We start from the raw sequence: 27,149 nt of genomic DNA, 5'->3' as shown, positions 1-27,149 counted from the left end.
ATGTGCACGGCCCATATGTTATAGCTGTCTAGTGCCCGCCTGCATATTCGATGACGAGGTAGGCAACCATTGGTTGATGCATCCAATTTAGCCACCGAGAAAAATTATAACGCCGATAATAATTGTCATCATTCATTCATCTCTTAGTGCCATTGAGAATACACTGAGCGCATCCGTTACTGTCATGCTTGCACCATTACTACAGAGAAAACTGATTGTTTCTAGCCCAAACCGTTCAAAATCTATGATACATATTACCGATGCAAAGTTTTTTTTCCTTCTCATCTCACATAGGCAGGACAGCATTTTACATTCACGAACCATGTCACACAGGCCGTTCTAAAACTACTCACAAGCCGCTAACCTTAAATAACCTAGTTCAGTCGTGTTACAGCATTAGCTAGCTATCTAACAACCTGAAAGTTATCATATTTGTGGGAACTTTACCAGTAATAGGCCAACATTTGGTGTCACCGAAATAAATGAAAAGTGAGAGCTTATTCAGGTGATGTGCTTTTAAAGTTGCTAGGATCCATATCTCCATTTTTTTTTAAATCACTTTTTCTCGTGCTACTAAACCTGCATAAATGTTTTTGTGCTCCTAAATTGATCAAGTTAAGAGAACATGATGTACAAAAAAATGACATTGACTGGCCTGGGGGGTTTAGATACCAGAAGTCTAAAGGAGGCGTAACAACCTTATAAAACCATCGACTGTTATTTGTAAGAGAGGTTGTCACTTTAGCCGAATAGAGAAAGAGCTGGAACTGACAGGCACTATCTAGTGACCGCTTAAACGCGCGTTTTGGGTGGTTCTGGTAAACTCTGATAACAAAACAGTTTTATATACAGCTTAGGTCTTGGAACGAAAGAAAGCAAGACAATTAGGGAAACAATTATTTCACGCTGAATGGTTGGTGGGCTTTTTGCCTTCGCATTGTGCACGTGTCTTTGCTGCAACAGTAGGCCTAATGTTGTCTTTGGCTAGTACCTACCCGTACTGTAAATCCTGGTGTGGTGCTGCTGTGCATTGGTTGTTTCACACTTCAAACTTCCCAACCACTCTTCCTTGTTTCTCTAAATTCCACAGACCATTTCGTGGACTATCAGCGGAACATTTTTGTGAGCTCCAGAAACCCAACATGACTGAAAATGGACTTGGGCACCGGGAGAGGGTGCTTAACGTGGACACCATGAACCCGAATGTAAAGCGGATTGAGTATGCTGTCCGTGGTCCAGTTGTGCAACGTGCAGTGCAGATCGAAAAAGAGCTTAAAGAGGTACATTTTCATGTCTACTATTGGATAGAGGTTTGCAATAATCGGTCCTGCTGCTTTCACAAACAAAGCTTTTGAGCAAGGGGCTGACTTTTTCCTTGAGAGAATACAGCCCAGGTGACATGGAGCAAATTACCAGATGTCTTCAGGCAATGGGAAGTTGCCCATTAAACTAATGTAGCAGGTGTAAAAACATACCAATTAGCCATAAGAAGGTGATGAAAAGTGGAATCCCTCCCACTAATTTAGCAAAGTGCCTCACTTCATACTGGTCTCAGAGCATTTTGTGTACTTACACTGAAACACTCACTTAGTGTAACGTTTTGTATGGTATGTATTCATTTGTGGATGTTCATTCATTTCGTATGATATTGTACAAATTGCAATTAGTAACATATGTTAAAATTGCAACTCATGAACTTATGAATTTGCAAATGTACTATATAAGGAAAGGGGGATACCTAGTCAGTTGTACAACTGAATGCCTTCAACTGAAATGTGTCTTCCGCATTTAACCCAACCCATCTGAATCAGAGGTGCGGGTGTAACGGATGTGAAACGGCTAGCTAGTAAGCGGTGGTGCGCGCTAAATAGCGTTTCAATCGGTGACATCACTTGCTCTGAGACCTTGAAGTAGTGGTTCCCCTTGCTCTGCAAGGGCCGCGGCTTTTGTGGAGCGATGGGTAATGATGCTTCGTGGGTGACTGTTGATGATGTGTGCAGAGGGTCCCTGGTTCGAGCCCGGGTATGGGGACGGACTAAAGTTATACTGTTTCATGGGGGGCTGACTTAATTGACATCAACGTCTTCAGCGCCCGGGGAACAGTGGGTTCACTGCTTTGCTCAAGGGCAGAATGACAGACTTTTACCTTATCAGCTTGGGGATTCGATCCAGCAACCTTTCGGTTACTGGCCCAACGCTCTAACCACTAGGTTGGTAGCTAGGTTACAGTGGCTAGGTGGCTAACGGAAACTAACGTTAGTTAGCTAGCCAGAATTAACATATCAAACGTTTTGCAAATTCGTAACATACTGACTGTTTTGTAATAGGTGTGTGTGTCACGAATGGAATGTCTCAGATTTACGTGAAGAATAATACAATATGCTTTGAGCCCAGGTTGAACTAAGATGTTTATCTATTTGACTGGCTAAAATATTCAGTGTTGAGGCCAGGGAGCTATTAGGCTACTTGTCAATTAGGCTTTTCTAATTTTTTACTTTACATGGCCAGTATTTAATAGAGGACAATTCTAGCCCATTTTGAGCGCTTGAGACTGTTTTAGAACCAGAGAATGCAGCAGTGGTTTTATCTACTGCACACCTGTGTCAATTGCGTGTCGGCCATTTGCGGTTATAGCCTACACGAGTCCCGGTGGAAAGTTATTTTTGGACATGACAACAATACCTGCTAATGGTTAACTCATGTTCCAAGATGTTCCAAGGCTAACCCAGCTAATTAGCTACTAGCTATTTGGTCATTGTTAGCCACTGCTAGTGGTCTTTACCATTTAGCTTGGACTTCAGCCACTTTAGCCCGGACTTCAGCCACTTTAGCCCGGATAATACCTGCCAGTCTGCAGAGTGCGATATCAAATTTATTTATATAGCCCTTCGTACATCAGCTGATATCACAAAGTGCTGTACAGAAACCCAGCCTAAAACCCCAAACAGCAAGCAATGCAGGTGTAGAAGCACGGTGGCTAGGAAAAACTCCCTAGAAAGGACAAAGCCTGGTTCCTCTCTAGGTTTCTTCCTAGGTTATGTGGGGTGGCCAGTCCGCTTCTGGCTGTGCCGGGTGGAGATTATAACAGAACATGGCCAAGATGTTCAAATGTTCATAAATAACCAGCATGGTCAGATAATAATCACAGGCAGAACAGTTGAAACTGGAGCAGCAGCATGGCCAGGTGGACTGGAGACATCAAGGAGTCATGTCAGGTAGTCCTGAGGCATGGTCCTAGGGCTCAGGTCCTCCGAGAGAGAGAGAGAGAAAGAAAGAATTAGAGAGAGCATACTTAAATTCACACAGGACACCGGATAGGACAGGAGAAGTACTCCAGATATAACAAACTGACCCTAGCCCCCCCCCGACACATAAACTACTGCAGCATAAATACTGGAGACTGAGACAGGAGGGGTCAGGAGACACTGGCCCCATCCAATGACACCCCCGGACAGGGCCAAACAGGAAGGATATAACCCCACCCACTTTGCCAAAGCACAGCCCCCACACCACTAGAGGGATATCTTCAACCACCAACTTGCCATCCTGAGACAAGGCCGAGTATAGCCCACAAAGATCTCCGCCGCGGCACAACCCAAGGGGAGGCGCCAACTCAGACAGGAAGATCACATCAGTGACTCAACCCACTCAAGTGACGCACCCCTCCTAGGGACAGCATGAGAGAGCCCCAGTAAGCCAGTGACTCAGCCCCTGTAATAGGGTTAGAGGCAGAGAATCCCAGTGGAAAGAGGGGAACCGGCCAGGCAGCGATAGCAAGGGCGGTTCGTTGCTCCAGAGCCTTTCCGTTCACCTTCCCACTCCTGGGTCAGACTACACTCAATCATATGATCCACTGAAGAGATGAGTCTTCAGTAAAGACTTAAAAGGTTGAGACCGAGTTTGCGTCTCTGACATGGGTAGGCAGACCGTTCCATAAAAATGGAGCTCTATAGGAGAAAGCACTGCCTCCAGCGGTTTGCTTAGAAATTCTAGGGACAATTAGGAGGCCTGCGTCTTGTGACCGTAGCGTACGTGTAGGTATGTACGGCAGGACCAAATCAGAGAGATTGGTAGGAGCAAGCCCATGTAATGCTTTGTAGGTTAGCAGTAAAACCTTGAAATCAGCCCTTGCTTTGACAGGAAGCCAGTGTAGGGAGGCTAGCACTGGAGTAATATGATCAAATTTTTGGGTTCTAGTCAGGATTCTAGCAGCTGTATTTAGCACTAACTGAAGTTTATTTTAGTGCTTTATCCGGGTAGCCGGAAAGTAGAGCATTGCAGTGGTCTAACCTAGAAGTGACAAAAGCATGGATTAATTTTTCTACATCATTTTTGGACAGAAAGTTTCTGATTTTTGCAATGTTAAGTAGATGGAAAAAAGCTGTCCTTGAAATGGTCTTGATATGTTCTTCAAAAGAGAGATCAGGGTCCAGAGTAACGCCGAGGTCCTTCACAGTTTTATTTGAGACGACTGTACAACCATTAATATTAATTGTCAGATTCAACAGAATATCTCTTTGTTTCTTGGGACCTAGAACAAGCATCTCTGTTTTGTCCGAATTTAAAAGTAGAAAGTTTGCAGCCATCCACTTCCTTATGTCTGAAACACATGCTTCTAGCAAGGGCAATTTTGGGGCTTCACCATGTTTCATTGAAATGTACAGCTGTGTGTCATCCGCATAGCAGTGAAAGTTAACATTATGTTTTCGAATGACATCCCCAAGAGGTAAAATATATATATATATATAGTGAAAACAATAGTGGTCCTAAAACGGAACCTTGAGGAACACTGAAATTTACAGTTGATTTGTCAGAGGACAAACCATTCACAGAGACAAACTGATATCTTTCCGACAGATAAGATCTAAACCAGGCCAGAACTTGTCCGTGTAGACCAATTTGGGTTTCCAATCTCTCCAAAAGAATGTGGTGATCGATGGTATCAAAAGCAGCACTAAGGTCTAGGAGCAAGAGGACAGATGCAGAGCCTCGGTCCGATGCCATTAAAATGTCATTTACCACCTTCGCAAGTGCAGTCTCAGTGCTATGATGGGGTCTAAAACCAGACTGAAGCATTTCTTATACATTGTTTGTCTTCAGGAAGGCAGTGAGTTGGTGCGCAACAGCCTTTTCTAAAATTTTTGAGAGGAATGGAAGATTCGATATAGGCCGATAGTTTTTTATATTTTCTGGGTCAAGGTTTGGCTTTATTACTGCCACTTTTAGTGAGTTTGGTACACATCCGGTGGATAGAGAGCCGTTTATTATGTTCAACATAGGAGGGCCAAGCACAGGAAGCAGCTCTTTCAGTAGTTTAGTTAGAATAGGGTCCTGTATGCAGCTTGACGGTTTAGAGGCCATGATTATTTTCATCATTGTGTCAAGAGATATAGTACTAAAACACTTGAGCGTCTCTCTTGATCCTAGGTCCTGGCAGAGTTGTGCAGACTCAGGACAACTGAGCTTTGAAGGAATACGCAGATTTAAAGAGGAGTCTGTAATTTGCTTTCTAATAATCATCATCTTTTCCTCAAAGAAGTTCATGAATTTATCACTGCTAAAGTGAAAGCCATCCTCTCTTGGGGAATGCTGCTTTTTAGTTAGCTTTGCGACAGTATCAAAAAGGAATTTCGGATTGTTCTTATTTTCCTCAATTAAGTTAGAAAAATAGGATGATCGAGCAGCAGTAAGGGCTCTTCGGTACTGCACGGTACTGTCTTTCCAAGCTAGTCGGAATTCAATTGACATGCTGACTGCAGGAATGCCCACCTGAGCTGTTGCCAGATAATTGAATGTTAATTTCTCTACCATAAGCCACCTCAAACAGTTTTAGAGAAATTGGCAGTTTGTTTAACCTGTTGATCCTACTTGAGACGCAGACGTCTCAAGTAGGCACCTGGAAATGCAAATGCGCTACGCTAAATGCTAAATGTACTCGTTAAAACTCAAACGTTCATTAAAACACACATACAGGGTATTGAATTAAAGCTACACTCGTTGTGAATCTAGCCAACAAGTCAGATTTTTAAAATGCTTTTCGGCGAAAGCATGAGAAGCTATTATCTGATAGCATGCAACACCCCAATATACCTGAAGGGGACGTAAACAAAAGAATTAGCGTAGCCGGCGCTACACAAAACGCAGAAATAAAATATAAAACATTCATTACCTTTGATGATATTCTTTGTTGGCACTCCTATATGTTCCATAAACATCACAATTGGGTCTTTTTCCCGATTTTAAATCCGTCCATGTATGCCCAAAATATCCATTTGTATAGCCTGTCTGCTTCAGGAAAAAAGCTCTCTTCCAACACGCAACGTAATTTTTAAAAATTATATAAGTTGCCTATATTCTTTGACAAAACACTTCAACCTACTTTTGTAACCCAACTTTAGGTATTTGTAAACGTTAATAAGCGATCAAATTGATCACTGGGCGATCTGTATTCAATAGCAGCTACTCAAGAAAACAATGTCCATTTTTCTCTCTTCCAAAATCGATTGCTGTAGGCTGGATGGAATGACGGATCTATTTGTCATGGCACATAGGATTTTTGTCAATGAAAATGACGTTTTTGGCTACATCGTGTGGAATTGCATCCTTGGCCCTATTAATTTTGGTGCCCCTTAAATAATACATGCAAGTGGCGCATTGATATATTATTCAGTTTTCAGTGACCAGTTTTTCTTGCGCTTTTCGATGAAACACACGCTCTGTTATAGTCACAGCCGTGATTTAACCAGTTTTAGAAACTTCAGAGTGTTTTCTATCCACACATACTAATCATATGCATATACTATATTCCTGGCATGAGTAGCAGGACGCTGAAATGTTGCGCGATTTTTAACAGAATGTTCGAAAAGGGAGAGGGTAGACTTAAGGACCTCCAGGACCTCCATATCCGGCTTCTTCACCTGCAGGATCGGCTGAGACCAGCCACCTGGGCAGCTGATGAAACTGAAGGGTATTTCTCTGTAATAAAGCCCATTTGTGGGGAGAAACAAATTCTGATTGGCTGGGCCTGTCTCCCCAGTGGGTAGGCCCGGATCCCAAGTCGGTGGTTCTATGCCCTCCCAGGCCTACCCATGGCTGCGCCAGTGCCAAGTCCTGTGAAATCCATAGATAAGGGCCAAATTTCAATTGACTGAGTTCCTTATTATGAACTAACTCAGTAAAATTGTTGCATGTTGTGCTTTTTAAAATATTTTCAGTTTGTCACTCCTAATTCTATGAGCAAAGTTCACTGGGCTTTGTGCAACGTCTTAACAGCTGAATACTGTCGAGCAGGTTCCCCTTGTGACATCACCCCAGCGCTTCTTTCTAAGGAGTGTCATAGGGTGCTCAGGTTAGCCAGAAAGTACAGTAGGTCTGAAGTTGAACACAACTGCACCTGTTTTCTCTCCCTCCAGCCATAACGTATGTGTAATGAGCTTGATAAGCTACAGTTGGCTCATGCCATTGGTTAGTCAGCTGAGATACTTTGTCAGGGCACTGGCCAGTGACAATTGTTGATAACTCAGCACAACAGATGGGACAAAGATCAGTATGGTTTGAAGTGGAATGGCACAATTAGACTTTCAATTGAAGGCAAGTATGTATTATGTCATGTTTTGTGTGGACTCAATACTTCAGACTGGTCAGTCATTTACACCTAGGCTGCATCCAAAGTAGGCTGGTCTTTGGATGCAGCCTAGGTGTAAATGACTGACCAGTCTGAAGTATTGGCACCCTGAAGGCTCTTTTCATGATGGTGACTCAAACTGACTCAAACGAGTCTGGGCATCAGTCTTTAAAAAAAAATAAAAAATGAGGGAACGTTCCACTTCTGAGTGGAATGTGATGGCTTAACAGACGGCAATCAGGCTAGATTTAAACAGGCTCCTGTGTGAATAATAAGTGCTATTTGATTACCCTTATACAACACTTACCATGTGTCCCAAATCACATTGGCTAGCGTAAATGACACTGGCTGAAGCAGCGACCACAAATGTAATTTATTCTGATTTAATTATGGGAATAACAAGAGTGTTAGGACTCTACGCCGGCAGTCAAACTAAGGGCCGTATCCACAAAGCTTTTGAAAGTGATTTCATGTGAGGCCCATTTCACATGATAGGCCTGTGCCTAAATACTTATAACTAGGCTAATAAATAAGCACGTCTTTCTATCGATTATTATTTCAAGTTATCCCTTTTGGAGGATAAATTCGTCATGCCTTGAAGTTGGGCAATTGAAGGCATCAAAGGCTTAAAGGCTTATGTTAACTTAGAACCCAATGTAATGAGACTTTTCAAATGTTGTATGCAACATTATCGGCAAGTGACTTGATGCCCACAGTGCCGAAACAATTTATTTGTGAAACCGGAGTGACGAGTGTGTTGACATAACGGTAATTGTCCATTGCGCTTTTAATAACATCAGAATTTATTAAAAATGCATGCCTACATATTGGCCAATAATTAAGAGTAGGCAAAGTGATTTTATGTCAGGCAAATTATATCTCACGTTTTACCATTCACTCCCACTGGGCACACACCGGTTGAATTAAGGTTTCCACGTCATTTCAATAAAATGACTTGACGTTGTGACTCGGTTGTCTGAAGCGTGCTATAGTGTTCACCGGCTTTGTCCATGCCTTATCGTGATTAGTTGTTCCCCGTAATTTGCAACCATGCAATGAGCGTCATTATATTTCCTTTGCGATACCTGTTGTGTTTTACTAGCTGAGAAACATTTGAGTTGGTTTTACTCCTGGCTCATTTATTTTTTCTGGGCAGTGTCTCTTTTTAACAGGATTCCTAGGATCTTTTCTGACATGCTTTGTGGATACAGGTCCAGACCTGTATGGTAATTACACTGAACAAAAATATGTTGGTCCCAGGTTTCATGAGGTGTAATCTTCCATATACACAAAAAGCATACATTTAGTTTACATCCCTGTTAGTGAGCATTTCTCCTTTGCCAAGATAATCCATCCACCTGACAGGTGTGGCATATCAAGAAGCTGATTAAACAGCATGATCATTACACAGGTGTACCTTGTGCTCGGGACAAAAGGCCACTTTAAAATGTGTGGTTTCGTCACAACACAATGCCACAGATGTCTCAAGTTTTGAGGGAGCATGTAATTGACATGGTGACTGCAGGAATGTCCACCAGAGCTGTTGCCAGATATTTTACCGGTCATTTCCTTACCATACTCTGTCATTTTAGAGAATTTGTCAGAACGTCCAACCGGCCTCACAACCACAGACCACATGTAACCACGTCACCCATGGCTGCTCCCCTGCCCAGTCATTTGAAATCCGTAGATTAGGGCCTAATGAATTTATTTTAAATCAACTGATGTCCTTATGAACTGTAACTCAGTAAAATCATTACATTTTATTTTTGTTCATTTATAGAATGAGGTGAATCAGTTGGTTAAAATAATGGAGATGACTCAAGTAAAACGATTCCATGCTGACTGTCAGCCAGGCCTAGTCTAAACGGAACCAGTAGTGGTCTCTCTTGCCTTCTTTGATTGGCAGAAGTCCTGAGATGCCCCCTGATATTGACCAATAGGAGGACATCGGGGAGGTCTCCTGTAGTTTTAGGTTTCAGTTAGGGGGACAAACAGAGTGGCTGTTTAGCTACAGCAAGTAGAGTAGTGTCATCTATAGTCCATAGCTTTAGATCACTGAACAAAAGATGCAGCACTCAGACATACAGTAAATGCAGCATAGACATCACATAGGCTGTCTTTAATGTTCTGTAGTGTGTAGCCTAAACACCTCAGGGACTACAAAAGTTAAATGAAAGCTAAACCCCACTAATCGACTTGCTGCACAGTAGAAACATGGGTGCCTTATTCAGGGGCTTATCACATTATGCTGTTCAATGACTACTAGGCCTACCACATCTACACAAAAGAACATGTCAATGTCATGTTACACACTGGTTCCACAATCTGGCTCTTGTCCCTGTTTTCTTGGAAAATCAAGCTGTTGCTTTGCAAATTTCCATCAGTATCATGAGTTTGAATTAAATTATGGGAACTGGAGGGAAATGGAGTGCCTTTGAGCAGGGGCAGAATGAGAAGGAGAGAAAAGAGCGGGAAAGAAAGGCATTGGCACAGCAACCTTATTGTTGACCCAGATCGTTCCCCTCCTCCCCAGTCCTCCACACAGTGTGAGTATCACAGCTGTCCTGCCCCTCTTTGATAGCCTGTTGGCTTCTGGAATGATACAATGTCCAATGGTTGAAATAAGCAGAGGTTTTAAACCAAGTTTAGAGTTGTCATCTTAGTTGGCACAAGTTTTGCTGTTTGAGGTTGTTGTATTCAGACCCCTTGACCTTTTTCCTCCCAAAATTACGTTACAGCCTTTAATCTATTTTAGAATAATTGTTCCCCCCTGATTGGAGTGCTGCAGAGATGGGAGAACCTTCCAGAAGGACAACCATCTCAGCAGAGGAACTCTGGAGCTCTGCCAGAGTGACCATCGGGTTCTTGGTCACCTCCCAGAACAAGGCCCTTCTCCCCCGATTGCTCAGTATGGCCAGCTCTAGACTTGGTGGCTCCAAACTTCTTCCATTTAAGAATGATTGAGGCCACTGGGTTCTTGGACCTTCAATGTTGCAAAAATGTTTTTGGTATCCTTCCCCAGATCTGTGCCTCTACACAATCCTGTCTCTGAGCTCTACGGACAATTCCTTTGACCTCTTGGTTTTTGCACTGTCAACTGTGGGACCTTTATCGAGGCAGGTGTCGTGTCTTTGGCTATGCCGGATTAAGTGATATGACATGCTATTCTATAAAAGGATTTCTCCGTAATTAATATTACCTGATTGAGCTAATCATGTAAATGTAATTAACTAGAGTCGGGCACCACAAAATAATATTTATAGAGCTGTTATCTTCCGAAATAAACTCTTAAAGACCTAGTAATATTTTACATCAATAGCAGTCAATATTAATCGTCATCTTAATTCCGTCTCATCTGAAAGTTGTAAAATCTTGGTTATCTGCACGAACCCTGGCTAACAAGTTGAACCAGCAATACAAAATTGGGTTTAATTATTTATTTACTAAATACCTAACTAATTACATTACAGATTGTTACACAAAAGAAAAGGGGCTGGGTTTGAGTGAAAGAGCGGGAAGACTGAGGAACAAAGGGCGACGCTGTGCTATCGTAAATACAGTATCTTATGCATTCTAAATGACCGCCCATTTGGAAAAGGAAAATGCAATAAATATTTACTCTGAGCTACACTTCGGTAGGTTGGTGGTAGATAGCAGGCCGTGCTGCCCAATCGAGTCCTTTGAAGAATGTCTCTGCTGGTAAATTGAATACGTTGTTGTAACGTCGTTGTGTGGTAGACGGGATACTCTGTCTGTTCCTTCCTAACCCTCGTTTGCAGCGGCTGTTGCTAACTCACCGGCTAGGAGGTATCACTTCTGTCGTGAATAAGAGTTCAAAGTTCATACCATTCGCAACCAAAGCTCACGCTGATGTTGGCTTCGTTCTGCAGTTATTATCTGAACCATTCTGACATCGGACCGTCGTCCTCGGAACAGGAGGTTATATTGTCATCAAGGGCTTATATAGGAAGGGAGAGGAGGGTGTGTTTGAAAAGTTTTATAGCCCGTGTCCCTTCACAGGGGCGGGCCACTGGCGGGCCGCAGAGCCCTATCTTATAAAAACCCAAATCTCACATTTTAGAAGCTAAAATCACATTTCATCCCATCACAAATAATTTCATATTCAAACATTTAAATTGAACAACAATTCCATGTGAATCCGATAACTCTGTGTAGACTTTCCACTGTAGAGTTTGTCATCTTATCATTGATGAGAATGTCTCAGATGACAACCGAACTGACATCATATTCATTAAGTACCACCTCATATGTTCAATTGGTCAGATTACCAGAATATAGTTCATTTCCCCCCACCTTCTGATGTTCCCAGAATCTCTATGTTAACCAAGGTTTTTGCAAATGTAACATCAGTAGGGTAGAGAGAGGAAAAAGGGGGAAAGCGGTATTTATGACTGTCATAAACCTTCCCCCAGGCCAACGTCATGACACAGGTGTCTGCCTTTCCAAATCAAGTCCAATCAATTTAATTTACCGCAGGTGGACTCTAATCAAGTTGTAGAAACATCTCAAGGATCATCAATGGAAACAGGATGCACCTGAGATCAATTTCGAGTCTCATAGCAAAGGGTCTGAATACTTGTGCAAATAATGTATTTCAGTTTTTATTTTTAATACTTTTGCAAAAAATTCTAAACCTGTTTTCCCTTTGTCATTGTGGGTAGATTGATGCAAAAAAACAAAACAATTTAATACATTTTAGAGTATGTCTGTAATGTGGAAAAAGTCAAGGGGTCTGAATACTTTCTGAATGCACTGTGGATAACCATGTCTGTGTAATAACTGTAACTCTGTTTAATTTGCAGGGAGTTAAGAAGTCCTTCACTGAGGTCATTAAAGCCAACATAGGTGATGCACATGCCATGGGCCAGAAACCAATCACATTTTTCAGACAGGTCTGTTAATTGTTGTTCTAAAACTGTGGTACATTTTTATATCCAAGTGTCCCATTATTACAGATGACTATTTACAAAATATGACTTGATCTGCTTTGTTCCTGTCAGGTTATAGCGCTGTGCGTGTACCCGGATCTCCTAGAAGACAAGTTTCCAGAGGACGCTAAAAACCGAGCACGGCGCATCCTTCAGGCCTGTGGAGGGGGTAGTTTAGGTGAAACACCACTAGTTCTACTGTAGGCAGGCAGTGTGTACATGCTGAATGACAAACATTGGATAAATATCCACTGAACTTGTATTTTTACTCCAGGTGCATACAGTGCTAGTTCAGGCATTGAGGTCATACGACAAGATGTTGCTAAATACATTGAGAAGCGGGACAGTGGAATTCCCAGTAACCCTGACGACATCTACCTCTCTACTGGGGCCAGTGATGCTATAGTGGTAAGAATGACGATGACAACCTCCTTTTATTTTAATTTCCGGTCAATGGCAATTCGATCTACAGTACATATCTCTCCCCTTTCAGTCCTTTCTACCTCCCTCACATCTCCTCCCTCTGTCCTGTAGACCATGCTGAAGTTGTTGACTGCAGGCGAAGGGAAGACCCGTACAGGGGTGATGATCCCCATCCCTCAGTACCCCCTCTACTCTGCTGCTCTGGCTGAGCTGGCGGCTGTCCAGATCAGCTACTACCTGGACGAGGACAAGTGCTGGAGCCTGGACGTTGGTGAGCTGAGGAGGGCTGTGAAGGCAGCCAGGGAGCACTGTAACCCCCGCGCCCTCTGCATTATCAACCCTGGCAACCCCACAGGTATGTGGAAAAGTTTCCGTTCCAAAACATTAGTGATCTGTGAGTCCTTTTTAATTTATACCCAATCTCTGTTCTGATTAGTGTACTCCCTTCACTGTGATAGGTCAAGTCCAGAACAGGCAGTGCATTGAAGATGTGATCCGATTCGCTGCTGAGGAGCACCTTTTCCTGATGGCTGATGAGGTAATTTAATAATAATACAATCTCTTGTTTCTGGTTTGACCTTTCTCCCCCTTCTCTAAGGCGTTTCTTCTAGACTAGTTACTCAATATGTATGACTCCCTCCCTCTGTTCCTGATAGGTTTACCAGGATAATGTGTACATGGAGGGTTGCCAGTTCCACTCCTTTAAGAAGGTTCTATTTGAGATGGGACCAGAGTACTCCAGTGTTGTGGAGCTGGCCTCCTTCCATTCCACCTCCAAATGCTACATGGGAGAGTAAGTATTTAGCTACACACCCACACATTCTCAGATGGTGACTGACTGCACTACTTGGCTCTTTATAAAATAAAAAAAAACTTACCGTTGATATGTTGGCTGTGAATGAAGAGTTCTCCAATATTCTGCAAGGGATAAGTTAATGTATCATGTTGATGTTTGTCACTGACTGTCCTGCAGGTGTGGTTTCAGGGGAGGATACATGGAGGTGATTAACATGGACCCTGAGGTGAAGTTGCACCTGACTAAGCTGGTGTCTGTGCGGCTGTGCCCCTCCATCCCTGGGCAGGCCCTACTGGACCTGGTAGTCAACCCCCCCCAGCCTGACGAACCTTCCTACGCCACCTTCATCAAGGTCAGCATACACATGATGTGGCTGTTCAGTTAGGATAAATGTTCCATTAAGCTTATTACAGTGTGACAAGTGCTGTTCAGTTTCTTTTATTTTGTATGTACTTTGTGTCACAACTTGTTGGTATTAACCTGACCTGTTTACAGGAGCGTACTGCCAACCTGCATATCCTGTCTGAGAAGGCCAAGATGACAGAGCAAGTCCTCAACACGGTCCCAGGGATCCACTGTAACCCTGTCCAGGGAGCCATGTACACCTTCCCCCGCCTCACACTGCCAGAAAAAGCCATCAACGCGGCCAAGGTCTCTCTTCCTCGCTCTCTAACCCCCCCCTCTTTACTTGTATTTAAATGATCTGCCTGTTTCTGATGCTCTTCTCAGTTGTTTTGATTCTTCCAATGTTGTTCAACCCATATGCTCCCTGCACCCTCTGTCTGTGTAGGAACAGGAACAGGCTCCAGACATGTTCTACTGTATGAAACTGCTGGAGGAGATGGGCATCTGTCTGGTCCCAGGGAGTGGCTTTGGACAGAGGGATGGAACCTACCACTTCAGGTTAGACCTGTTCACTGCTACTGTACAGTGTCAATGCCAGTGTTTAGTGATGGTTAAGGTACGATGATAACACCGAAAAATTCATTCTTTCTGTAGGATGACCATCTTGCCTGCAACTGAAAAGCTGAAGATCGTTTTAGAAAAGATCAGGGAGTTTCATAAGCGGTTCACAGAGGAGTTCTCATAACCCTAAAATCCTCCCCCAGATTGCAGTCTGTTTCAGAAAACCACCCATCCTCTTCAGAAAATGGATTGAATAGCCAACAAAGGGTGCCAGTGAGTTACCAAGTGTCGTTGTGTGGCTGGAACTGGAACAGTCACCACAACACACCTTGTGTTGGAATATCTCCCCTCAATGCTCGAGTTGACATTGCAAGGGTAGCACTGTTAAAAAAACAGAACTATTTAACATGGTGCCTGCTATTCTGTTTTAGCTAATTGTTTTTAATTGTGTCAGATAGCATCTGCACAGTGGCTGGTGGCACCTTAATTGGAGAGAACAGGCTCATAGTAATGGCTGGAACAGAATGTATGGAATGGTATCAAACACATGGTTTCCATTATTATGAGCTGTTCTCCCCTCACCAGCCTCCTTTGCAATGTGTGTGTATTTATGTGATGACTGAAAACAGATATCAGCTCATGACTTTTTTTTTTTTTCAGTTAAGAGTTTACTTGTCCTGCCAAGTATTTTACAGGTCATATAGCAGCACTGGTCCAAACTAGTCCAAATATCACTAAATGGGTGGTGGAGGTGTGCTTCTATTGCACGACAGGAGTGCAATGGATATTGTGTTGAAAAGAGTACTGTGTCCAATGAACAGTCTGACTGTAGCTACAGTATTATTATTTTTTAGTGACTGTTGATTGTATCTAGAATTGTATAAATAAAATAAATATTTGTCTACTGTATTGGTAGTTGAAAGACAGATTGTCAACCTAGTTTACTTCTACAAAGAGACTATTTACTGCATTCTCTGGCTATATTTATGTTAATGTCACTGACTATAGGAGTTGAAAAGACGGCACAAACAGATCTGGCTATACTACATATATCATATTTTGTAAATGTGTCAAAAAAAATGAATGCATGATTGGGTTACAAGGTATGTCAAACTCTGTCCACCAGGAGGAGACACCGTCACTACTTGAAGAACGGATCTACTTCCAAATGATTGGCATACTGAGACGCCAATAGAACTTTAGACGGTCGCTATCCTTACCAACCCAAATGCAGATGTACTGTTGGTAGGCGGGCACGGAACAGGAAATGGTCTTAATGAATGATGCAGTTTCAGCTCCACAGTGCAAACGTTTGTAAATGATCAATATTCAGTTAAATATGTATTAACATGCACTATTATATGAGTTTCAAACAAGACGTTTGTTTTACTGGACTTCTGAAATTTCATCCCAGCAAATAATATCCATTGACGGTAAGCCTAGCTTGCTACTAACTGTTAGCTAGCTAACGTAACGTTAACTCGTGATGAATGCCTATATATCCTATCAAATGATTGATTTTTTTCAATATCTACACTATAAACTTTCCCAGTTCTACTTTAATAAAAGGATAGTAACTACTATTGGCCATAACTATCTACGTAGGCAGGCCCTTCGACCATAGATGTGTGCTAACCAGCTGGCTACCATTTCAGCTAGTTACTATAGCTGTTACACCTATTTATTACCATCTCAGCTTTCATGACTTCTGCCATCAAAATGCTCAAATCCAGCCAACAATAGTGTTTTATTGTAGTTATTCCATGTCACTATAACAACGTATTCATCACTAAATGCAGTTTGCTGCATTTTCTCTGGTCTGTGCACCCTTTTCTGTCCACAGCAATGGGGGAGGTTGAGCTGTGCTGTCTGGCCTATGTGAAGATGTACCTGCACGGCTGTTTGTTTCCACGGTGTAGTGTCAATGGGCTGCTGTTGTCGTCCAGTCCAGCAGGTGGTGCTGTGTGTGTGACGGACTGTGTTCCCCTGCTCCACTCTCACTTACCTTTGGCTCCCATCACCCAGCTGGGTCTCACACAGGTAACCATTTAATATCCTGAGTGGTCTTCACTGTCAAACATGTGTCTGAAATGACCAATACAGATCGCCTTACTACTCATCCTTACCTGGCAGTGGTGCATGTACATTGTGGTTGTCTTTTGACTTAATGTATTTGTTATGCTGTAATGTATCATACCTTTTGCTTCAGGTGGATGTATGGTGTGCACAGACACAGCAAAGGATTGTAGGATACTACCAAGCCAACGCTTGTGTGTCAGACAACAGGTGTGGTCCAGCTTCACCTCTGTAGATGTTATTTTCTCTCTTAGGTAGTTTCAGTGGCTGATAGCCTGCTTATCACATGCATATGCTGTCTTGCACTGCTGTCATTGTAAAATAAGAATTTGTTCTTAGCTGACTTGCTTAGTTAAATAAAAATATCATCTGTGTTAAACACTAACCATTCCTTCTCTCTCTCCTTCGCTGGGCAGCCCTACGCCATGTGCATTGAAGATTGCAGATAAGATTGCCGAGCAGTGTAACAATGCAGTTTTGTTAATGGTAAGCATCCACAAAACTTTAGTCTAAATTCCTGTGTGTGTACATGGTCACAATGCAGATTTTTGGTAAATCTTTATGCTGTGTGCCATCTACTTATCTCTGATCTATGTGGCTTTTCAGATTGATGGTGGAAAGATGTCACCTGACTACAGGGTGCCTCCCATAGTGATGTATGAGCGGAAAGACACCCGCTGGACCCTCAAAGACAAACACACGTAAGAGCTGGACATCTCTGCTATCCTTCTTTCAAGATACTGTAGTTAACTACAGTTTGCTTTTGTGTTAATAGCACACCTTTTATCAACTGCATATGACTACATACATTGCGTCTGAGTGAGCATGGAACTAAATTCCAATAGTCAGTAACTAGGTTTCCATCTAAATGGTGACAGATTTTCATGCGAATATTCTAAAATCTGCATAAAAACAATGTGTATTTTCCCACCAGAGATGTTTCCATCAAATTGACTCGTTGCAGATAAAAGGCTGTGTGTGATGACCTAGTGCACATAAAAACAACTTGTGGTTAAATTCCCATGTACCGAAATAAAAAGTACACGTTAAATGGGTTTTCATCACATTTTCAGCACTACTGATGGTTTTGTCACAATGTTGCGTTATATAATGAATGTGCCCACTCTGGTCTTGGCACGTGTGCTCTAGCCAACAGCTGGCAGATAGGCTATACCCGCACTATGTAACAGTATAACTTTAGTCTGGGCTCGAACCAGGGACCCTCTTGCACACACAGACAACTGACACCCACGAAGCATCGTTACCCATCGCTCCACAAAAGCCGTGGCCCTTGCAGAGCAAGGGGAACCACTACTTCAAGGTCTGAGCAAGTGATGTCACCGATTGACACGCTATTAGTGCGCACCACCGCTAACTAGCTAGCCATTTCACATCGGTTACACCTACATGAGAGTATTAAGGACAAAAGAGAGATTATCTTTGTGAAATGGCAGCCAAGCATGTCACCAGAATTAGACCCTCAATATTTATTGGAAAGGAGCATAAAGCTCATCACTGCACTTTCACCACCTTGTGAAGTATATCATAACTTATTTCATCTGTTGCCTAATAAATTGCATACTTTCCCAAGTCGTAGTGGGAGGACAACCTAACATATCGCCTGACTCCAAGTTTACTTTGATATGGTTATCAATGTGCATAAGCGTTTTGTCATTTACACAATTTTAGACAAAAAGATCCCACCTTGTCTAGCATGTTTTGTCAACATTTGGAAAGTGCACCGCCAAATGTAATGTTTCCATCAGGCCTGTCGTGACATTTTTCATCTGTCATGTACTTTACTTGCATAAGAAGGTTGGATGGAAACATGGTTAGTGTTAGTACCTGAAGAGGGAAGTACAGGTTCATTTAAAGCTACCTTTGTTTTTCTTCCAGGATAATGCTGCGGCAGTGGGAGGAGACTCGGGAAATAGCCAATCAGCTGCTGGACTCTGGAGATCACTCATTATTAGTGGATTTTGACAGCCATTTGGACGACATCACTAGGGACTGGACAAATCAGAAACTCAATGCCAAAATAGCAGAGCTTGCCTCACCAGCCAATGGTAATGTCTGAAATAAGTTTGTGGTTTAATTTGTTACTTTAAAAAAGTTTGAATTATTTGTCTTAAACCTACTGATACTACAAATTTTAAGAATATTTTTATTAACATCTAACAGTCAAATAAGCGCACATCATCCAAGATAATATGAAATACATTTAATGCGGTCAGACAGAACATTGAATAAAAGACAAGCATAAATAACAAATATTTACAGTTTGACAGATGTGCAGTCTTCCGGTCTCTCAGTCAGTGTGCCTTGTCAAACCCAGTAGCCATGTTGTTAACCCACTTACAACTGACAAAGCTGTGCTCATAGTTCACTGACTGCTAATGGCATCACATTATGTGCATCCTTTCCCACTGCTTTCAGTGTGTAACTTTATCTCAATTTATTAAACTACATCTACAAACTACTTCAAGTGTTCATGTGCTATGTTCATATAAATATCAATTCACATTCATTTCTACAATACTAACAGATTAAAAAGTCTGACGAGGCCAGCCATCACCTTGTGCACTTAAAGGCTTAAGTAGACCTTATATAAACATACTTGATTTGTGCAATAGAGCAAGATCGAACAACAGATTGCCAGTTCAAAGGTGCAGAAAACAACCTTTCAGACATGGTCCCTAGAACAGTCTCCACACACCATAACTCTAGAACAGTCTCCACACACCATAACCCTAGAACAGTCTCCACACCTGCTTTATACTGTGGCTTGTGTAATTTACTAATTGGGTAAACCTGTAAAGTGACCTGCCATGCAAAACTGGGCCAATCTCAATTAACACCATTAACTTCCTACGGTTGGGACTAGTTGTAAGTGCTGAGTTATGGAGAGCAGATTAACAAATGCAAAACAAACTCACTTGCTCTTGAATACATACTTGCAAACACATTTAAGAGTCCAATGTCTCTAGTGAAGGAGCCTGCTTCAAAGTCTAGGAATATGAATGTCCTCTATAGAAATGTGCGTTACCACTTTCAGAAACAGAAATGGAAGACAAGTTTGTTTCCCGCCTCATAACGGTTGGCATGGTGATGATCAAATCACAGACCTTCAGCCTACTATGGCTTCAGAGCCTGTCAGTGTTTCTCTCATATGCTACTTAAAACAACTTGGTCAACAGGTACACCTATGTAAGCAACATGAGGACACAGAGAGGTGTCTGACGCAGTACCAGTCAGCATTCAAAGACTGCAACAAGGAGTAGAAGTATCTGACTCCATATAAAAGTGAGTTTGGAACATCAGTATAACATCACAAGTTGGTAAAGGGCAAAACCAAAGTGACGTACTCCATGTAGTGCTATTCAGACAAGTATTTGGTGCATCATGTGTATGCCTTAGTATCAGATCAGAGTGCTTCATTTAAAAAAAGACTAGTCAATTATACAAGATTTCCTGTGATTGGATGCTAAAGGCCACTTTTACGTGCTATCCCACCCCCATTTGAAGTTGACATTTTTAAATGTTTAAGGTAGGGACGTCCCAAGGATCTCGGATAGCAATGAACCTGATACCAGGTTGATGGTGACCTCTCCTGATTCGCTGGTTATGTTGCGGAAGTAGGCCATTGACTCTCGGAAGTCTTCAGCTTCCTTGACCTGCTGCTGAGCCCAGGGTAGGGTTATCTGGAGGAGAGGGGGTGGGTGGTTCAATCCCTCTTTATTTCACAGGGAAAAATAAGGTGTAGCAATGCTGTACTTTCATAAACCTTAGGGATCTATTCAATCTGTAAAGCTGTTAACAGATTCCCTGATTTAAAAAAAAATATATATATTTTAAAGGTAACTTCAGATTGAGCTGACAAATGCAGTCTTCGCTAAAGCAGAAACATTGCCTTTAAATTTCAATCACGCTGTAAAGCTGAACTTCTGCGACGCAGATTGAATAGACTAGTATTAACATTCTACGGTATGCATTTGCTACACCTTTTTGTTTACATTTGAACAGGTTTAACAGTTATTTTATGAGTAGGTGGGAACGGCTTAGTCAGCTGTACCTGTGTGATGATGAGTTTGCTGGATGGGTCCTCTTTGTCACTGAAACACAAGGTGAAGCCACACTGAGGAGGGTCTCCCCCGTGGCTGCTGAAGTGGTCTAGCTCTAAGGAAACAGTCAGTAAATACACACTGACTGCTGAAATACTCAAATTCATTAAGGGGACATAAAAGAAGTGGAATGATCCTCACCGAGAGAGTGAACAGCCCCATGTCACTCACCCATTCTGAAAGCCTCTCTATCGAAGAGCCGCACGGGCTCCACAGCATGGTTCATCTTGTGCGGTCCCGCCGTGGCTGAATGTGGCCCTGTCCAGAACACCTGGCCCTGGCAGTAGCGCTTAGCATAGACCCCTGTTCTCGTGGAGGTCAGGATCACCCCTTTCTCCATGAAGGGCAGCAGGGTGGAGAGGGCCTGGAACTGGGGCCCGATGCTGGAGGTCAAGGTGGAAGGGGGGTCGGGCAGGGGGATGCGGGGGAACCCAGCCACCATCAGGGTGGGGGGAACGGGAGAAGAGGGCAGATAGGCGATCCGGACATCGCTGCCCATGACCCCACGTTTAAGCACCTCCTCTCCCATGTACTTCACTAAGACATGGAAAGAGTCCCGGGCTGGGGGAGAGAATGAGATTGAATGAGAGACAGCAGACTGCATTTTCAGTGTATGTGATGAAAAACAGTTCTGATATACTCTGTAATACTCTCTCTAGCATTTACTGCAGCATTACCTCCAGGGGGAGGGACGGTCTCGATCGTGAAGTTCACCTGGATCTCATTGACTGCTAGAGGAAGACAACAGACTGTCAAGAGCATGTCAATCAACCACATGCTATTGGAACTCCACAGAATGAAGAGACAGTGGCTGAGAGATCCAGCATCAACTAACATAGAGATTCAGTGTCTGACAGACATGACATTGCGTTAGTAAGACATAAGACTTACTCCCAGCACTCTTCACCATGACCGAGGGCTGATCAACCTGGTCTAGCTGGATTGTAAGAACACTTTCCTCAATCTCCTGAACAGACTGATAAATAGAAACATCAAACATGTCGGTGAGAGAGACTGACATAACTAATAGAGATGCATCCAAAAGTTTCTATAACTTGTTTCCATTGGATTGTTATTTTCTCCTCAAAATGCCAGACCCACCATGGTGATTGGTAGGGAGGTGGTAACCTCTTTCATCTGCTTGACCTTCACCACCTCTTCCTCCGCCTCGATGTCTGAATCGCGGCTCCTTCTCTTCCTCCCCCCTGCTCTGGCTTGGACCTTCATGTCAACACTCCCCAATGCTGTGAAGAGAAAAGGGACCATAGGTCACGAATGTGTTTACTGCCCTGCTTTGAAGTTGTCTCCATAGCTACAAACTATATGGAGTTATTGTTGTGCTAATTTGCATGGTTGACTCTGGTATGACTATGAACCTTTGGACTGACTGAGGGAACTAGAGTATTGAAGTTGGCAAATATTCCAAATGTCAATCTTCTCAACCTTGAGTGAAATTTAAAGAATGTACACTGCTACACCCAGTTTCTATTGCCAGATCGTAGGTATGTGGTTATAGATCTCTACACAAAGGATCAAAAGATAATTGCTGGAACATCTTAGCAGCGGGTTAGAAATAAACAAACATAGTTTAACAGCGTGTGTGCTGGTCTCACCTTGTTCGTTGATGGGTACGAGGCGGTAGACTTTGTATGGTTCGGAGATTTCCAGCTGTGACCTCTCAGGTTCCTCTCTGAACTCCGGGCTCTTATTGAGAGCAACTCGCAGCCGCGTCTTCCAGGAGGCAGGGTCCGCATGACACCCCTCAGACAACTTCCCCTTAAACACTGCCCACGCCTGTCGAGTAGAAAGAGGAAGGCATTTAGAGGCAGGAAGTAATATCTACTATTGTGTTTTTAATAGATAATACATGATGAGCCTACTGTAAAATGTCAATGAACTAGTAGTCATAAAGTTGTTAGTGTCAGGACCTTGAAGATGGCACCATCCACTTCGCTGCGGAATTCTTGTTTCCCAGCGTGTTTCCATGGTATACGAAACATGGTCTTGTCGTCGTCGTCCCATATCAGGCCAGGGTACTTCCCACTGCTGACCTGCACCAATACATTCAACAGGATGTGGTGAGTGTTGCTTGGGAAACACTCAACCCATTTCCCAGACAGTACATTGACTCTACCTATCACTATGACATACCAGCTGAAACACTCACTGTAATCAGCTGTTACAATTAACACACATTTGACTATTGAGCCCATCCTCCACAAACACTCACCTGTTCTACCATCCAAGCGCGTAGTCTGCGTGTGGAGCGAATTTTCCCAGATGCCATAGCTGTGAAGACGCGGTATAACTTTATTTGAGTCTAGTTTGGCAATACACATTTTTGTATCTGATAAAAACGATACACTATACAATGGAAAATAAATAAACCAAACAGAATACATAAAGAGTGCTAGCTGTGATGAGTGTGGTAGTGCATAAATAACAAAAGTTATTTTCAGCTGTTTGAAGATGGTGTACAAAACCAGAAGTAAAAAGATGAGCTAGCCGTAAGCATAGAAGTAGCGCACAAAGAATGGATATACAGCTTATCAGACTTGCTTTCAATGAAAATGACATCCATAACTCACATTTCTATATGAATTTGGTCGGGTCGCTCACATTGTTACTTACTGGACTTTTACATTTATTATTGGTGAATAAATATTCTGCCAAAGATGGTTTGACTGTGATTACACTTAGAGACGATACTATAGTGTAACGACCCTGGGTTTATAAACGCGGAAATCGTCTCTGCCCGCAGGAGCATTCTTTTGCGGCACAGTCGATAGCGCGCCGGACCTCGGCTCGATACCTACTCCCTGCTGTTTCATTACAATATATTTAATTGTATATTCATGATAAAGCATGAAATAACTACATTTTATAAATGCAACAGACGCTGATAAGAGCGACTTACAGTAGTGAGTGCATACATTTTTTTTGTTCGCACGGGTGCCCCGTGGGAATCGAACCCACAACTCGGGCGTTGCAAGCGCTATGTTCGACCAACTGAGCCACATGCGACCTAATCACGTTGATCATGATCCTAAAGTAATTACTTTTTATTCTGCATCGGTTGGTATGAAATATATATCAAACTATTCGTCTCCATCTAAAAATAGCGAAGTAAATAAATCAAGATTGCTCATGAAGCGAAACATACATATTTTCCACAGATTTAGAATGATTGTCATTAATGTATGTTATTGGGTGACCTGGTTTCGCTTACCTTAGGTTGCGTTTCCTCCGTTTCCTAACTACAGCTGAGCGCACCCCCGCATAGCACTTTGACTGGAAATCCAGAAGTTGTTTACTTGCCTCGCACAGAGCAGAGGGAGACCTTTTCCCAAAAATCACGTGACTTTACAGAACTAACTTAGGTACTGTTGTGACGCCAGGGGGCAACATATCGCTTAAAATATGGCCTATGCTCAGAAAGTCGTCTCCCCAGGCAGAGTCTCTCACAATTAACACCCGAATGCATAAAAATCACCAGACACCCCTCAGCCCTCAAATGAAGTGGACACTTCAAATCACATTTTATTGGACACATACACATGGTCAGCAGATGTTAATGTGAGTGTAGCAATGCTTGTGCTTCTAGATTCCAACAATCTAACAATTCCACAACTACCAAATACACACACACATCTAAAGGGATGGAATAAGAATATGTACATATAAATAAGGATGAGCGGTGACTGAGCGGGATAGGCAAGATGCAATAGATGGTATAAAATAGTATATAAACTGAGCAAAAAAAGAATGGTCCTCTCACGTGTTTATTTTCAGCAAACTTAACATGCGTAAAAATGTGTATGAACATACAAGATTCAGCAACTGAGACATAAACGGAACAGGTTCCACAGACATGTGATGAACAGAAATTGAATAATGTGTCCCGGAACAAGGGGGATTTCAAAATCAAAAGTAACAGTCACCAGCGTGGCCACCAGCTGCATTAAGTACTGCAGTACATCTCCTCATGGACTGTACCAGATTTGCCAGTTCTTGCTGTGAGATGTTACCCCACTCTTCTACCAAGGCACCTGCATGTTCCCGGACATTTCTGGGGGGAATGGCCTTAGCCCTCACCCTCCGATCCAACAGGTCCCAGACGTGCTCAATGGGATTGAGATCCGGGCTCTTTGCTGGCCATGGCAGAACACTGACATTCCTGTCTTGCAGGAAATCACGCACAGAACGAGCAGTATGGCTGGTGGCATTGTCATGCTGGAGAGACATGTCAGGATGAGCCTGCAGGAAGGGTGCCACATGAGGGGGGAGGATGTTTTCCCTTTAACACACAGCATTGAGATTGCCTGCAAGGACAACAAGCTCAGTCCGATGATGCTGTGACAACACCCCAGACCATGATGGACCCTCCACCTTCAAATCAATCCCACTCCAGAGTATAGGCCTCGGTGTAACGCTAATTTCTTCGATAAACGCAAATCGACCATCACCCCTGGTGAGACAAAACCGCGACTCGTCAGTGAAGAACACTTTTTGCCAGTCCTGTCTGGTCCAGCGACGGTAGGTTTGTGCCATAGTCAACGTTGTTGCCAGTGACGTCTGGTGAGGACCTGCCTTACAACAGGCCTACAAGCCCTCAGTCCAGCCTTTCTCAGCCTATTGCGGACAGTCTGAGCACTCATGGCTGGATTGTGCGTTCCTGGTGTAACTCGGGCAGTTGTTGCCATTCTGTACCTGTCCCGCAGGTGTGATGTTCGGATGTACCGATCCTGTGTAGGTGTTGCACGTGCTCTGCCAATACGAGGACAATCAGCTGTCCCTCCTGTTTCCCTGTAGCTCTGTCTTAGGCGTCTCACAGTACGGACATTGCAATTTATTGCCCTGGCCACATCTGCAATCCTCATGCCTCCTTGCAGCATGCCTAAGGCACGTTCACACAGATGAGCAGGGACCCTGAGAATCTTTCTTTTGGTGTTTTTCAGAGTCAGTAGAAAGGCCTCTTTAGTGTCCTAAGTTTTCATAACTGTGACCTTTAATTGCCTACCGTCTGTAAGCTGTTAGTGTCTTAATGACCGTTCCACAGGTGCATGTTCATTAAATGTTTATGGTTCATTGAACAAGCATGGGAAACAGTGTTTAAACCCTTTACAATGAAGATCTGTGAAGTTATTTGCATTTTTACGAATTATCTTTGAAAGACAGGGTCCTGAAAAAGGGACTTTTCTTTTTTTGCTGAGTTTACATGTTAGATGAGTAAACATTATTAAAGTGACTAGTGATCCATTTATTAAAGTGGCCAATGATTTCGAGTTTATATACAGTCGTGGCCAAAAGTATTGAGAATGACACAAATATACATTTTCAGTCTGCTCCCTCAGTTTGTATGATGGCAATTTGCATATACGCCAGAATGTTATGAAGAGTGATCAGATGAATTGCAATTAATTGCAAAGTCTGTCTTTGCCATGCAAATGAACTGAATCCCCCAAAAACATGTCCACTGCATTTCAGCCCTGCCACAAAAGGACCAGCTGACATGTCAGTGATTCTCTTGTTAACACAGGTGTGAGTGTTGACGAGGACAAGGCTGGAGATCATTCTGTCATGCTGATGGACTGAGTTCGAATAACAGACTGGAAGCTTCAAAAAGGAGGGTGGTGCTTGTAATCATTGTTCTTCCTCTGTCAACCATGGTTGCCTGCAAGGAAACACGTGCCGTCATCATTGCTTTGCACAAAAAGGGCTTCACAGGCAAGGATATTGCTGCCAGTAAGATTGCACCTAAATCAACCATCTATCGGATCATCAAGAACTTCAAGGAGAGCGGTTCAATTGTTGTGAAGAAGGCTTCAGGGCGCCCAATAAGTCCAGAAAGCTCCAGGACCGTCTCCTAAAGTTGATTCAGCTGCGGGATCGGGGCACCACCAGTACAGAGCTTGCTCAGGAATGGCAGCAGGCAGGTGTGAGTGCATCTGCACGCACAGTGAGGCAAAGACTTTTGGAGGATGGCCTGGTGTCAAGAAGGGCAGCAAAGAAGCCACTTCTCTCCAGAAAAAACATCAGGGACAGACTGATATTCTGCAAAAGGTACAGGGATTGGACTATTGAGGACTGGGGTAAAGTCATTTTTTCTGATGAATCCCCTTTCCGATTGTTTGGGGAATTCTCAACTTTTGGCCACGACTGTAGGCAGCAGCCTCTCTGTGTTAGTGATGGCGGTTTAACAGTCTGATGGCCTTGCGATAGAAGCTGTTTTTCAGTCTGGAGAGCCTTGC

General features: G+C 43.0%; 3 protein-coding genes across 8 annotated transcripts; 2 read left to right on the top strand and 1 right to left on the bottom strand.

Annotated features, from left to right (window-relative positions):
- The first annotated feature begins 380 nt into the window (after positions 1 to 380).
- On the top strand, positions 381 to 15,627 carry LOC110489698 (alanine aminotransferase 2-like). 2 transcript variants are annotated; one of them, XM_021562468.3, is made up of 12 exons: positions 381 to 505; positions 1,091 to 1,280; positions 12,451 to 12,540; positions 12,649 to 12,754; positions 12,851 to 12,984; positions 13,111 to 13,354; positions 13,458 to 13,537; positions 13,656 to 13,792; positions 13,973 to 14,147; positions 14,291 to 14,446; positions 14,586 to 14,698; positions 14,795 to 15,627. In XM_021562468.3, the coding sequence occupies exons 1-12, from the start codon at positions 483 to 485 to the stop codon at positions 14,883 to 14,885; spliced, it is 1,539 nt and encodes a 512-aa protein (XP_021418143.1). In that variant the 5' UTR covers positions 381 to 482; the 3' UTR covers positions 14,886 to 15,627. The 2 variants fall into 2 exon arrangements, with proteins under 2 accessions (XP_021418143.1, XP_021418144.1); XM_021562469.3 differs by lacking the exon at positions 381 to 505 and adding an exon at positions 702 to 913.
- Positions 15,628 to 15,878: 251 nt separating this feature from the next.
- Positions 15,879 to 19,256, top strand: LOC110489700 (ER membrane protein complex subunit 9). 2 transcript variants are annotated; one of them, XM_021562474.3, is made up of 6 exons: positions 15,879 to 16,134; positions 16,545 to 16,741; positions 16,911 to 16,987; positions 17,194 to 17,263; positions 17,384 to 17,478; positions 18,674 to 19,256. In XM_021562474.3, exons 2-6 carry the CDS (start codon positions 16,547 to 16,549, stop codon positions 18,852 to 18,854), a joined length of 618 nt encoding a protein of 205 aa, XP_021418149.2. In that variant the 5' UTR covers positions 15,879 to 16,134; positions 16,545 to 16,546; the 3' UTR covers positions 18,855 to 19,256. The 2 variants fall into 2 exon arrangements, with proteins under 2 accessions (XP_021418149.2, XP_021418150.2); XM_021562475.3 differs by having other exon boundaries at positions 15,934 to 16,134; positions 16,501 to 16,741.
- LOC110489699 (interferon regulatory factor 8) lies at positions 18,984 to 24,419 on the bottom strand. 4 transcript variants are annotated; one of them, XM_021562472.3, is made up of 10 exons: positions 24,128 to 24,419; positions 23,129 to 23,187; positions 22,827 to 22,949; positions 22,512 to 22,692; positions 22,000 to 22,142; positions 21,790 to 21,874; positions 21,576 to 21,626; positions 21,070 to 21,459; positions 20,850 to 20,953; positions 18,984 to 20,478 (listed from the first exon to the last, which is right to left on the bottom strand). In XM_021562472.3, the coding sequence occupies exons 2-10, from the start codon at positions 23,183 to 23,185 to the stop codon at positions 20,320 to 20,322; spliced, it is 1,293 nt and encodes a 430-aa protein (XP_021418147.3). In that variant the 5' UTR covers positions 23,186 to 23,187; positions 24,128 to 24,419; the 3' UTR covers positions 18,984 to 20,319. The 4 variants fall into 4 exon arrangements, with proteins under 4 accessions (XP_021418147.3, XP_021418146.3, XP_021418148.1 ...); XM_021562471.3 differs by having other exon boundaries at positions 21,576 to 21,629; positions 24,128 to 24,414; XM_021562473.3 differs by having other exon boundaries at positions 20,850 to 20,889; positions 21,576 to 21,629; positions 24,128 to 24,414.
- Between the last annotated feature and the right edge of the window lie 2,730 nt (positions 24,420 to 27,149).

The sequence above is a fragment of the Oncorhynchus mykiss genome, chromosome 15 (assembly GCF_057628025.1).
Source record: "Oncorhynchus mykiss isolate SJ-2025 chromosome 15, ASM5762802v1, whole genome shotgun sequence".
NCBI classification, from domain to species: domain Eukaryota; kingdom Metazoa; phylum Chordata; class Actinopteri; order Salmoniformes; family Salmonidae; genus Oncorhynchus; species Oncorhynchus mykiss.
This window is presented reverse-complemented; position numbering and strand designations above follow the sequence as displayed.

Bases quoted from the DNA above. Each gene is read 5' to 3' on its own strand.
- LOC110489698 (XM_021562468.3), top strand. From the start codon at position 483: ATGAAAAGTGAGAGCTTATTCAG. The intron at 13,538-13,655 runs GTAATTTAATAA...TGTTCCTGATAG, and splicing joins TTTTCCTGATGGCTGATGAG to GTTTACCAGGATAATGTGTA. The intron at 13,793-13,972 runs GTAAGTATTTAG...ACTGTCCTGCAG, and splicing joins TCCAAATGCTACATGGGAGA to GTGTGGTTTCAGGGGAGGAT.
- LOC110489700 (XM_021562474.3), top strand. From the start codon at position 16,547: ATGGGGGAGGTTGAGCTGTGCTGTCTGGCCTATGTGAAGATGTACCTG. The intron at 16,742-16,910 runs GTAACCATTTAA...CTTTTGCTTCAG, and splicing joins CCCAGCTGGGTCTCACACAG to GTGGATGTATGGTGTGCACA. The intron at 17,479-18,673 runs GTAAGAGCTGGA...TTTTTCTTCCAG, and splicing joins ACCCTCAAAGACAAACACAC to GATAATGCTGCGGCAGTGGG.
- LOC110489699 (XM_021562471.3), bottom strand. From the start codon at position 23,185: ATGGCATCTGGGAAAATTCGCTCCACACGCAGACTACGCGCTTGGATG. The intron at 21,460-21,575 runs GTAATGCTGCAG...TCTCTCCCCCAG, and splicing joins GACCGTCCCTCCCCCTGGAG to CCCGGGACTCTTTCCATGTC. The intron at 20,479-20,849 runs GTACAGCTGACT...CCTCTCCTCCAG, and splicing joins GCAAACTCATCATCACACAG to ATAACCCTACCCTGGGCTCA.